General features: G+C 37.4%; 1 protein-coding gene across 3 annotated transcripts in view; it reads right to left on the reverse strand.

Annotated features, from left to right (window-relative positions):
• Window positions 1-4,722: 4,722 nt before the first annotated feature.
• Window positions 4,723-14,158, reverse strand: part of LOC149147194 (sodium-dependent phosphate transport protein 1, chloroplastic-like) — a 374,349-nt gene continuing 364,913 nt past the window's right edge. Inside the window, exons 10-13 of one of the 3 annotated variants that reach the window (XR_016263648.1) lie at window positions 6,454-6,538; window positions 6,120-6,265; window positions 5,460-5,519; window positions 4,723-5,244 (exon numbers count right to left, since the gene is read on the reverse strand). Coding sequence is in view for 1 of the 3 variants with exons in the window: in XM_089445626.1 (XP_089301752.1) it covers window positions 6,168-6,265; window positions 6,454-6,538 (183 nt within the window). In the remaining 2 variants the exon portion in view is untranslated. Of the gene's footprint in view, window positions 5,520-6,119; window positions 6,266-6,453; window positions 6,539-14,158 lie in introns of all 3 variants that reach the window. The other 2 variants (XR_016263649.1, XM_089445626.1) reach the window with 2 other exon arrangements.

Here is a 14,158-nt window from a genome sequence, read left to right on the forward strand (position 1 = left end):
TGTATCTTTTAGTGCAAGCCGACATATATAAGTTTGTGTATGTCGGCTCCATGAACAGAGGTATAAGTCAACTTGTAAAATCAATTTCTCTCTCGTTATTTGGAATTTCAGGACACATAATAGCTCATTAGAAAGGTAAAATTATGCCCTTCAAGATGGTCTAGGTCTCATGATGAGATTCTTCCTCTAAGATGGAGAAAAATATTATTTAATGTGAGTGATCATTCATTAGTGCAGAAACGGAGGTAGGGCAGAATGCCTTTGAGTGTTGGGCTTCTTCATTGATTTCCTTCTTAATTATATCCTTCTCTTCTTCAACATATCATCATGTCCTTGATGTCCTTGCCTTCTTCATCACCATGTCCTTCTTCATGTCCTTGCCTTCTTCAAAATATTGACATCAATGATAACTAGATTAACAATTTCTACTATTATTTTATAATTTCCTTAGGAGACCCATTTTAGACCTCAAAAATCCCCTAATGAGAACTATCAATGATATATATATGGCACATTGCACCTTCCCGCCATGCGCGTGGGATATAAAGCATCTGGTTTTAAAAAAAAACATTTTTACAAAATTCAAAGGCAACCATAAGTCTACATTACATGCTATAGTTATAAGCAATGTAATTATTGGATTTCTTGATACAAGTGTGTAGTCCAAGATCAACACCCCACAACACACCATTAAAGAGTGAAAACACAAATGTTTTGAAAGCATGTCGGGTTGATAGAGATGGAATATGCATTGAGTGAGAATGCCATTAAAACCTTCAATAGAGGCATCATTTGTCTTGCCAGAATTGGTCACGAGCTCATCATCAAATTCCTTCTTGCTCAAATTGTTCTTTGAACTTCGTTCAAGCGCCTTGCTTCTAATTGTTGCTTGTTGACATTTAATCCTTTCAATGACCCTGTGTATATCCGAAGGGCATGTCTTTGATGTAAACTGCATTATCCCAAACATTCAAAAACATGGCAAGAATCTTGTCACTGACACATCTTTGGGTGTGAAGGAACTCATAAAACTTCAGTTCTATATAAAAAAATTCAAAAGGTGAGTATCGTCATCTTTTGCTAGAAAATGCTTTCACAAAGTTCGCTCACATTGTTGTTGTCAAGACCATAGGAAATGCATTTTTTTATGAGGCTTGGAGCCAAAGAATTGGAGGGAACTGCTCATATTCACCATTCGTTGAGAGTTGAATCAACCATAAAATACAAAACTCCTTCAACGATTCAAAGAACATCAAGACGAGATCATATGGTTGTAGTTTAGAAGCAGAATATATATATTTATAGATTTCAGGACCTGGAACTTTTTCATCAAATAAATACTATTGTTGACTCCAAAGGTCTTTGTGTTTTTTCTCATGCATCCAACGGTTGCATTTTGGCGTGCCCTGGTTTGCATTGTAAGGAGTATGTAAGGGATGACAACATTGGCTTTTATTTTCAAGGAATCATGATTGCTATTGAAATCATTGGAATCATGATTGTTGTTGATTCTCATGCCAGCATGGGAGGATACATTTCGTCGCAATATGCAAAGAAAAATATCAAAATTAATTCTTAATTTCTTGGTACTATGGCTAGGGGTGTAGCTAATCGCCAATTCTAGCTTCGAAACTTAGACAAACAAGCATAGAATTCCAGTGATAGGAACTTTTAAATTGTTGGCCAATACCCTCTATTTATATAGAGGAACAAGATTGTCAATGAAAACACTACTCTTGGTGATTGATATTTATAGGGATGAAAGCGTTAAGGAAAAATAAATCGAGCACCTCCTGCATGGGTGAAGAGCCAAAGACAACATTCTAGTTGTATTTGATTTGAACTATACAAGGGAATTCCTAACCAAAATTAGTGGACCTGTTGGAGGATGCAAGCCATACAAAGCAGTCACTTGTTTGACGTTTCATACCAATCAAAGTGATCATGTACCACGTGGGTTAGAAAACGAAAGTTATTTTGAGACTCATGCAGGAGTTAAAATTGTAGGTTTCCTTGGGCAAGCGAATGTTTACTGGACTCAATCAACTTGTATTTGTTGAAGTCAAGATCCTCAAAAGAAGACCCGTGCGAAAGTGATTTGGAAAACAACCACTATCATACTATCTCTCTCGCAAGGATCCATGGACCTTAAGAGTGTAAGTGGCTATTTTTGTTATTCTTCCAAATAGAATTGGTGAAGAACATTCAAAAAATTATTTTTCAAATAGTTTTATTTCTACGTATTATCATCTGAGATATATTTAAATATGTAAATATAAAAAAAAGGAAGAAAAAGTGAAAGAAGATAAGCCTTTTTTACAAGGGAAAAGGAGTTGAACAGTTGCCAAATGGATAGAAAGAATACAACCACCAAGCTTTCATGCGATGATCAATCGAGGAGAATCGAGACCATTCACCTACCTCAAGAGATCTATATAATGCAATAGACTATTCAATTCATGGGATTCCCTCATTTTCATACCCAAATGTTGCTTATTTTGTGAGTGAGGGCATGACCAGTGAGCGAGGTTTCTTTCTTTTATTTCTAGTTCTTTCTTAATGCAATTGAATCTCTATTTGTATGACATCATTGCTAGGCTGCAGTTGCCTCTTACATGTCTCCTAGAATGTGAATGTAGAGTTCAATTGGTTAACAACCACGTAAAAACTAAAATCTTTATTTTGTATTATTTTTCACTGCTTTTATCATTAAAGTTGGTGTTAACTATGTGACAATTTTGCACGATATGATTTTCTTGTTCCTCGTTGATCAAGTTAAATTTGACTATGTTTCTCATCCTCGTGCATATTCCATCATTTCATAGATGTACTTAGATGTTGAAAGCATAATAACAAGTTTCCTTTGTTGGTCACATCCGACCTCAATGATTGTTCTAGTATTTGGGCTCATGTCTATTTAATAATGTTCGGAATTTACTTTTATTTCTCAGTAAAAATGTGTTGTTTCATTTTTCTTACTGTCATAAGTTTTGTATTATATATGTTTAACTTATAATTCAATATAAATTCTCTCCATTTTACCTTGTTTTACTGTTTCTTACACTAACCCTAGCTTTGTAAATAATTTGTTAATTATTATGTTAACTTTTAGGTTATCTACATTTTCTTTTAGTTTCTTTTATTTGTAGGCGTACTTCTTTAACTTTGTTTTTGTTTTGTATATAATTTGTTTATGTTTTAGTTTCAAGAATTATTTATTAGCTACACCACGTTTTAATGTTTAATTGTTGTTTAAATTGTTTTTGTTTTGTATATAATTTGTTTATGTTTTAGTTTCAAGAATTATTTATTAGCTACACCACGTTTTAATGTTTAATTGTTGTTTAATGAAATCTTATTTATTATAGTTCAATTATGTATTTTATGTAAGTGGATAAGATTTCAACCTTATAACATAAACACATACAAGCAACAATTAAACTAAATAATAAAAGAACAATTAACATTTGAAATATGCCTTCACTAATTTAACCAATGTTTTGTGTATATAAATATTTGGTTCATTAATAATGGGTATAATTTTAAATTGTTCTTGTTAAGGATATTGCAGTCATTAATTTTTTTTAATTTGCAAGTTTAATTCAGCTAAGGCTTCTACAATGTTATAAGGTCAAAACCGTAGAGCACTAATTAGTTTGTTGCTTTTGTAATTAATATGGTGTTTAGGGTTAGCATAGTAGTTAGTATGTTGTTTCTTTTGTTAAAGTTGCCAACAAGACTGTCTGTGGCCAACTATGACTCTTTAACAAGTGAGAGGGTCGAGTTGTGCCATTTTTGACGTGGATTCAACCCTTACTTGCGCAGCTATAAACTTTGGGATAGTGTTTCCATTACTTATCGTTAGCCGTCGAGAAGTTTGAGATGTCAATGTAGTGCTAGAACGACACTTTCATTTCGAAAACATTAACAATTCCCAAATTGTAGACTTTATATAAAATTGTTTTTTATATAAACTTTATATAAAACCCTAGTAAGAACTAATATGTGCGTAGAGTGAATTCATACTCGCAATCCTATCGTAAATTTTGCCATATTCAAACCTTTTCTCCATACCATTATTACTATCGTAAATTTTGCCATATTCAAACCTTTTCTCCATACCATTATTATATGTTTGTATGCTTCGACAATTATTAGCTTTTCTCCATGCCATTATTATATGTTTGTATGCTTGACATTTAGACTAGTAGTTGCAATAGCTATGCACTCCCATGATTCACTAGCTAAAAACAATATTTTAATGTTAATTTCAATGATTTAATTACTATTGCAATAGTTATGCACTCCCATGATTCACTAGCTAAAAACACTATATTAATCTTAATTTCAATGATTTAATTACTATTTTATTTTATCATATTAGAAGGCAACATTTTTGGACAAAAAAAAAACAAGGTGCACTCCACTGCCCAAGGTGAAATAGATTTGTCAATTGACAACATTAACTAAAATAGAAACAACTAATTAAAAAAAACCAAAAAATACACTTGAACATTGATATATATTGACAACATTAACATGACAACATTAGCTGAAATAGAAACAACTAATTAAAAAAAACCAAAAAATACACTTATTGATATATAAAATAAACTAAAGACCAAAAAATACACTTTGACATATAAAATAAACTAGCATAAATTCATCTCATCTTAACCCAAGATCCCAACTATATAATGAGAGAATATATTGTAGAAATAATAGGCCAAAGCTACTTAATCTATTAGCTTCTTTCCTAATCATAAAAAGCATGCCACTCCACAAACTTTGAATATTAGTATACATCGATGGTTAGATATAGCAATATTATTGAAATTGCATGCTATATCAATTAAATAAACAGTCAAACCTTGGTCTCGGCTACTAGTGGGACTGGAAAATACATCCCCATCGGACCTTGAATGTTTCCTAGCCTGGTGCCTGCAACTATTGAACAAACTAACGTCCCTCTTTGTTTTTAAGACATCTTGTACGTGTATCAATTGCAAATATGCTCATGGATACTTGATGAATTTGCCATGTCGTGTAAATCGCATATAATAAAATTTTATGCTTCGCTAAAGCTTCCTATAAACTATTTTTACTGGCCATAAATAACATCCTTGGCCAATGAAGCATTTAATCGAATCATACAAAAATATCCAAATTTCATGGAGTATTAAGAACGTACAGGTCCCTCCATCTCCATTCTAGATCATGAACTGATGATTTCGTCTAGTGTACCTTCAAGAAAATGCGGGAGTAGGTCACTTAAAATCAGACTGGCTTTGATAGAGCAGATAAGCATGCACTGATTACTGCCATTGTTGCAGCAAGTAAACAAGTAAGAAACCGAACTCAGTTGCGTTTATGTAATGTTTTTTTCACATCCTCAACATCTCTTCTTGCAATGTTTCAATGAGAAAAAGAGGATACATTTTTAAGAACACTAAACTCACAGGCTAGGAGTATGCAAGCAGGAATATACATTGCTCTCCTTTCTCTTGTGTGTTTGGAATCTGCAACGAAATAGGAGTATAGGGAATTACACGTTCAATATAATAAAGATTTAAGCCTGCCGCTACTTTGTGAAAACAGTTGGATAGGATCTTTGTTTGAGCATCATCTACACCACTGAGCTGCCTTTCGAACTTCTAATGCTTCATAAATAAACCTTTGGACAGCATTAGGAAGAATATGGAAAACCACTTAACCAGTACAATAAAGATCCATCCTTAAACCCCTATAATTATATACCTAGACACTCCTCTCTACTGAGAGATCGAATTCATTAACACGGAATATACTGTTTCTCCATAATTGGAAAGACTAAGAAAACCAGTTCAATGCTATACTGATGGCCCATCTATAACTCTAGCATTGTTTGCACTTCTACTGTCTAGTGGCAGATGCAAAACTAAAAAGTTGGCTTAGTAATAAAGTTTTCCATTATTGTCTCTGACTGTTCTTTGCTTCTATTAAGTCATTAGTTAGATGGACACTTGCATTTTCAACTCAAGGATTATCTGACAGATCTATTTGGTATTACTTGAAAGAGATCACTAATGACTCAGAGGTCCCTTCACTCTCCGTACCTTGTTTGATGTTGGCTGTATTACCTTTCTTAACTGATGAAGCAGGATCAAAAATGCTTTATGGAATAGTATTTAATCAAAGACTCGCTCTCCAGTTGCAAACAGATTCCATACTACAGTTCCAAATAGATACAGACCAACCGCAACCTTGAATACGTCATCCCAAGAACCTGTAAAAGCAGAAAGCAAAATAAAAATACAAACCTTCTTGTCTGCCTTACAAGACCAGTTGTAAGTCCTCCAATTACAGAGCATTATCAACAAATTTTTATTTATAATAACGTCTTGATTGGGAAAGATGGGCAGCTTCAGAACATCAAAAACTGCACAGAAATACTTTCAACTTATAAATACAAACCGTTTTGTAGAATGTAACCAGTTGCTGCAGTTCCAAAAACGCCAGCTAGTACTCCTGCCGTGTTTGACAACCCAAGCAACACACCCTGCAAAGTAGTAAGATATTAAGCTAGGAAATATTGTATAAATCATGCATCACCTTTACCCAGAATAACTTCAGAAACATTGGTACAAGTGGGAGTGTAGAAAAATCTGTGCACTAGTGTTAACTCTGGGTTTACCAGCATCTACTCAGAATGGCCTTAGGACTAAATCTGGCTTCATCTCAAAACATTGGGAAGTTGGTCTGCATAGATTTATGTTGATCCAGTTTATATACCAGTGTAGATCCATTAAGGATCTATCTATTAACCACAGAGAAGGATCAAAAAGGAAATTGAGAAGCAAATTTCTGGGTGCTTAAAATATTTAGAGCTAAGATGGATAATAGATATACCTGTTGGTTAAATTTTAACTCCGGGTTTACCAGCATCTGCTCAGAATGGCCTCAGGATTAAATCTGGCTTCATTTCTAAACATTGGGAAGTTGGTCAGCATAGATTTATGTTGACTTAGTTTATATACCAGTGTAGATCCATTAAGCACCCATCTATTAAGCACGGAGAAGGATCAAAAAGTAAATTGAGATGCAAATTTTTGGGTGCTTAAAAGATTTAGAGCTAAGATGGATATAGGATGTGTTGTTGCTCAGATTGTACAGACACCGCGACGACTGCTAAGGTTGGGGGCTATCACCTTGATCCCCGACCTCTCCTAGTTGTCTCCCAACAACAGGGTATGGTGGGTAGACCCTATGGAAATGAGGTGATGGAACACAAGTTGAGAACCAACTTATCCGGGAGACACAGTTGAGTGGCCTAGTGACTCAATTTAATTTAGCAAGACTTAAGGATTTGATTAAATTTAAAAATGAAACCAGTGCCTTATGGAGTCAAAATTCTTGCTTATTACAAATCAAGCCCAAGTAATCAGATGGACAACTGCTGTTTAAATGATCAACTAACCTATATGAGATGCAAGTCCTAGAAACTAGGTGTAATACAAGGATCTTGGTTGTTTTTAGATTATATGCCTAGCCTAAGTGGAACCTTTCTCTTAGTTGTTTTGAGATCAATGTTTAGAGTAGGTTGTGGGATGGAAGTGAATGGGAAGCAAGCAAAGTTTGATTAACGATATCTCCCCCCATGTTCCAACCACCCAGTGCCTTCACCGCTGCAGAGTTTGTGGCTCTGACGACTGCAAAGTAACTATGTTAACTACTAGAAAGGTGTTGAATCCCTCAAGCTAGGTGAGAAAGGGTTGTCCTAGAAGTTTATCAACCAATCTTATGCTTGGAAGTAAGTTATTAATGCAAATTAAGCCTAGATTGTTTATGCAATGATTATGAGTGAGATTCTTTGTTAAGATTGCTTAAGGTTTAAGTACTTAAGTTATGATGAATCTTTAGAGATAAGAATGTCAATTTGGGGTAGCATCGGATGTGCTCTAGCCACAAAAATTGGTGGAGAGGCTAAGGCACATGAGATCTCCAATACCCAGAAAGGGTTTGGGCAGATTCTAAACAGTTTGGGATATATTAAAATAATAAATATTTTTAATGGAGTCCCTAAGTCTAAATTTAGGGAAAATAAAATATTAATGTGAATTAATATAAAATTGTGTCAGAATAATCCAAAGGTCATGGATCAAGCCAGATCTAATCTTAGCTGTTGATTAGGGGCTTAATCTCAGCCATTGATTTGTCAACGAGAAAAGTATAAGAGGAGGCTTGAGGGTCACTTGAAGAACACATCAAAACTTTGACTTTTCGGGGCTGGGTTTGCTGAGAAAGTTGAGAGAGTGATCAGAGTTGCAACTGAGGGGCAGTGAATATAGAAGCAGAGAGGCAAAGATAGCACCGGGAGGATCAACGTAGTAGCCAGAGAGAGGGGCGCAAAAGCAGCCAAGGGTTCACGCAGAGCCAACCAGGGCTCACGCAGAGCCAGCCAGGAGCTGCGCAGTGCCTCAGAGGGCCAGCGTGGGTGACGCAGAGGGCCAGAGCGCTGACGCAGTGCCTCCAGAGGCCGACACAGGCCAAGCCAGAGTGACACAGGGCTAACGCTGGGCCAGAAAGAGGCTGACGCAGTCCCTAAACGCTGACGTTGGGGTTTCGTGGGGCAGATTGGAGCTGTGGAGCTGCCGGAGTGTTTATCCGGGGTTTCAACCGGAATATCTGCTTTCAAGTAGAGAGGTACTACTGTTGAGATTTTTCTCTGTTGGGTGAGCCGAATTTGGCACCCAGATTGTATTATGAAACTGCTTAATAAATCAAACCCTCAAATAACTGCACCAGTTTTCCCGCATTGGGTTTTTCCGGGGACATTAGTCCAAAAACAACGGTGTCACTTGTGTGCTTGTTTTTATTTCCTTAAGTTGATGACTTATAATGTGTTGAGCATGTACTTGTATTTATTTCCAGTATTTACATGGTAAATAACTTGTTAATTAATAGAACAAGTAGGCAGGAATCTGTAAAGTGCATGAAGGGTTTCTAATGTGTCAAACTTAGAAATTCCAAGAAAGAGTACTTGTAAATCAAAATGCAATCTTGCAACCAAGAAAGTGCCAATTTATTTAGTGCCAATATCAAATCCACAAGATACCAATTACTCAAGATATTCAAATAACAATCTTATTCTCTTAGACAATGCCAATAATGAAAAATTGTTCAATTAAAATAAAATGCCAATTGCTCAAGATAGATAATAGAATTAAACCAAAGGACAAGATTATGAGCTTAACTTAGAGCACTCATTCGCAATGCTTCAACCACGATATCAATTAGATAATTTTAAAAATCATCAACAAGATTAGAAGATTAGAGCTTAGATGTATGAGTGTCTTAGTGCAAAGTTTTAACAATTCTTATAGTTAACACAAGACAAGTAAACATTAGATTCCAATGTTTAAGCAACAAACCTTCTCCAAAATGAATTACTTAGAACATGAAACAATAAAAACCACTTATGGAGAATTATTTGATGTTATATCAGATCTGAAAATACTTATGACAACAGAGAAATTAATGAGCTATCAATGTGAGGGTGTGTGCCAAGTTGTGCCCAACAATTTCTAAGTGTTAGAACAAGCTAGCCAATAAGAAATTATGAGTTCTCAACCCTCTTAAGAAGTTATGCTCAGCATATATCAGATCTGACATGACTTGTTACAGAAGTAAGTAAAATGAACAATCAGTGAGCTGTTGATACTACAACAAGTGCCAAATTATGCCAAAAACTTAAAGTAAGCTTACCAAACTGAAAAAATTTGATTTTTAAACTCTTCAGGATGCAATATTTAGAAAATATCAGATCTGATTTCACAGTTATATAGAGATATTCCAGCAAGCTAAAAACTAGATCTAGGATAGATACTCAACGCTCAAGTGGCCAAAAATTTAGTGTAAGTTTATTATGAAATTTTTAGAGTTTTTAGATCACTTAGTTGTGATTTTAGGGCACTTATATCACTGTTATGAAGAATATATTACAGCTGTAGAAAAATAAAGATAAAATGAGGGTTTAGAGAGCAAATTCTAGGCCCAAGGCCTTGTAGATCACTTGCACAAAACTTATCAAAATTTCTCCAATAATTTTGCCACCTGGAAACACAAACTTAGGGCCAAATTTGCTGTGAAACACACCAAGCTTTAGGCCCAAAAAATTTCAAAGATAGGCAAAGGTCAAATGAGGGCCAAGAAAGGGCAATGCTAAGCCCAGAAGGGCTAGCGTTGGGCAAGAGAGTGAAAATTCCTACTATTGAAGGAACCCCTACTGCAACAAATCTGAATCTACTACTGAAAGAATAAAATACATAGGACACACTTATTTTTGGACACAATAGTCCCCGGAAAAACCCAATGCGGGAAAACTGGCGCAACAGCTATGAGGGTTTTATTATTATGCAGAAAAAATATGTGATACAAATCTAGGTTGCTCATCTAGCAATCCTTTACAGAGAAAATATTGGCAGAAAATCTGAGTGAGTTTTACCTCACTTCACCTGGCAGAATTCTAGTTGATTCGGCACAAGACTGGCTAACCCCGGCTATTTATGCATCACCTCTTCTGCCCTCTGTGTCAAATTTCCCGGCTGTTCCGGCAGTTCCAGACAGTTCTGGTTGTTCCCGGCAGTTCTGGCTTCTGTCATTTGTGTCAGCTTTCTTGGCTGTTCTGGCAGTTCTTGGCTATTCTGGTTGTTCCCGGTAGTTCCGACTTCTGCCTTCTGCGTCAGCTTTCCCGACAGTTCCTGTTGTTCCTGGCAGTTCCGGCTTCTGCGTTACAGACAGCTTTTCTGCTCTGCTCACTGTCTCTGCCTCTTCGTCTGTATTCTCCAGAAAGTCCTTCACCCAAATTCTCACTACCCCTCTGCTGCAGAATGATCACTTAATTCAAAATCCTTAGCAAACCCTACCCTAGGAATCGAATTCTTGATCAAGTCGTTCTCTCCGTGTATGTTTTTAAATGAACCCCAAGCCTCCATTTTATACTTTTCCTATTGAGTCTTCAACGACCAAGATTAAGTCTCTAATCAACGGCTAAGATTAAAAAATGACTTGATCCACCTTCTAGATCATTCTCACCCATATTTTGATTAATACCCATTAATATTTTAATTTTCCTAATTTTAGACTTAGGAACCCCATTAAAAATATTAATTATTTTAATAAAATACAATCCGGGTGGAATTTCACCAAATGATTTCTGGGTTCTTTAGAACTCATGTGCCTTGCCTCTCCACCAATTTTCAAGGCTGGAGCACTTTCGATGCTACCAAAAGCTAACACTCCCTCTTAGCGAGGAAAGTGCTCTAGCAACAATATCCACCTACATGATGCTCAGTTTCTAAAGCACCTCCTTTCTGCACTGTTGCTGCCACCAACACTGTGTTGCTACTACTACTGTACCGTTGCCCACGACACTGCCACTGCCACTACTGCATCTGTACTACAACTCCCTCTCAAACGCCGCATCTACTATGCTGCTAGCACTGTCACTGCTAACACTGCATCCTTACTGCAACTCAGTTGCTGAGAGAAGCAACTAAAAAACATCCAAAATTAGCTGAACTTAACTGTGTTCAGCATAATACAGTGAATGTTGGAATCTGACTGCTGCTAATTCTGACCCTCTGAATCTTCTATGCTACTGCTGACTCCTGCACTGTTGCACTAACCTTGCTCTGCGAGTTGATCAGTCTTTGGTCCCCATCTATTGCATTTGTCCTCCAAACAATCCACTGCATCATCTGACACTAAGTCCATCTCGCTACTGCTGAATCTTGGGCTCCCGTAGCAAGGAATTGATCCAAGAGGTGGACTCCTCAAGGATCCTGCCCACATCTAGTCCTCCCGACTACAACACAATATCGCCCCATCTCCCGCCTGGAGATGCGTGGGCACTCATGGCAAACTCATCCTCGTCGATCTTTGTTGAAGTAGCCTTAAGATCATGTTTCTCATCCTTGTCCTTTTTCTTCAAAGGACACTGGGATGCATAGTGGCCCATCTTGCCACAACTGAAACATTTCACCTTCGAAATTTTCTTATTTCGCTTCAGCTTCTGCTGTACCTTTGATGCTAGAGTTGTGTTCTCCTCCTCCTCCTTCGTCTTTGTGCCACTCTCACTGCCGCCACTGAGGTTGACCTTCACTAGGTCCCTCCTTAACTCCTCCTGTTGAAGAATTGCCCACATCTCCTCCTATGATGGTAGTTTTTCTCTGCCCAATATGCTTTGGACGAAAACTTTCCATTCATCGAGAATCCATTCATGGCTATCCTCACCATCGCGGTTGGCTGAGGAGTGGACCCCACTACAGTGAGTTGGTCTCTAATGTCTTGAAGACGCTGAAGATAGAGGTTTACCCCTTCTCCTTTCTACATCAAAGTCTGCTGCAACTTCTGCTCCAAATACATCTTCCACTATTCGGAAGTCCCTTCATACAAATAAGACAAGGGTTCCCACATCTCTCGGGCTGTATCCTTTCCCAGCAAGTGTGAGACCACATGATCTCGAACTCCGTCGAGAATGAGCCACTTTGTTCTCCCTTGCTCGGCTTTGTACTTCTTCTTTTGATTTTTGTCAGCAGGAACAACTACAACACTATTGACGTAGGCCTCGAGATCATATTCCTCCAGAACACTAAGATTCTGGTCTTCCATATGACATAGTTGGAAGCACCTTCCAACCTGTCCTGATCTTTGAGCCCATGCGATGCCATTTCACCCAACTGTCGAACTGACTCCTCTAGTCATTGCTTAGCACTGCCCAGCTGCTCAACAAGTGAGAAATTCGAACTTTCTGGCGGAAAGTTCTCTGAGGAGAAAATTCCCCTTCTACGTGTCTTTGTTCTTTTCTAGCGGATTTCTGCCCTAGCAAAAACTGCGTCCTTCGAAAATTGCGTGAGGCTCTGCGTCACTCTCTCTGCCTCTACAAACTCACGAACTAGAAATCGTACCTCTCTGTCGTCTGACTTAGAGAGAGATTTCCTCGGATCTGCTTCCCAAAAAGGATTGTGCAATCCCTTCAAGGGGATCCGAATTGCTGCTAAGTGCAGCTTTCGGCCTCACTGCTCAGCACTAGATCTGCTCTTCCTGTTTCAAAATCAATCCTCTGATACCATGTGAAAATTCTTACTACTGAAGGAACCCCTACTGCAGCAAATCTGAATCTACTTCACCTACATGATTTTTAAATTACATTCATCAAGTTATTCTTCTGAATACTGAAGCAAATTACTTCTGTAGCCTACACTAATTAAATATTTGATCTCATGAAACAGAAAAAAGAGCAAAGAACAAGATACATAGGACAAACTTATTTTTGGACACAATAGTCCCCGGAAAAACACAATGCGGGAAAACCAGTGCAGCAGCTCTGAGGGTTTTATTATTATGCACTAGAAATATTTGAATACAAATCTAGGATGCTCATCTAGCAATGCTTTACTAAGAAAATATTGGCAGAAAATCTGGGTGAGTTTTACGTCACTTCACTAGGCAGAATTCCAGTTGATCTAGCACAAGACTGGCTAACCCCGACTATTTCTGCGTCACCTCTTCTGCCCTCTGCGTCATCTTTCTTGGATGTTCCGACAGTTCCCAACAATTTCGGTTGTTCCCAGTAGTTCTGGCTTCTGCCCTTTGCATTAGCTTTCCTAGCTGTTTCAGCAGTTCCTCGCAATTCCGACTGTTCCCGGCAGTTTTGGCTTCTGCCCTTTGCGTCAGCTTTCTCGGCTGTTCCAGCAGTTCTCGACAGTTCTGGTTGTTCCTGGCAGTTCCAGCTTCTGCGTTACAGGAAACTTTTCTGCTCTATTGGCTCTCTCCGCCTTTCTGTCTGTATTCTCTGAAAAGTCCTTCTCCCGAATTTTCACTGCCCCTCTGCTACAGAATGATCACTTAATTTGATATCCTTAGCAAACCCTGCCTTAGGAATCGAATTCTTGATCAATTCGTTCTCTCCGTGTATGATTCCAAATGAACCCCAAGCCTCCATTTTATAATTTTTCTGTTGTTGAATCTTCAACGATCAAGATTAAGTCTCTAATCAACAGCTAAGATTAAAACATGACTTGATCCGCCTTCTAGATCATTCTCACCCATATTTTGATTAATACCAATTAATATTTTAATTTTCATTCTCACCCATATTTTGATTAATACCCATTAA

Source organism: Pinus tabuliformis, chromosome 9, assembly GCF_031772625.1.
Source record: "Pinus tabuliformis cultivar Carrire ecotype Pingquan chromosome 9, CPIR1, whole genome shotgun sequence".
NCBI classification, from domain to species: domain Eukaryota; kingdom Viridiplantae; phylum Streptophyta; class Pinopsida; order Pinales; family Pinaceae; genus Pinus; species Pinus tabuliformis.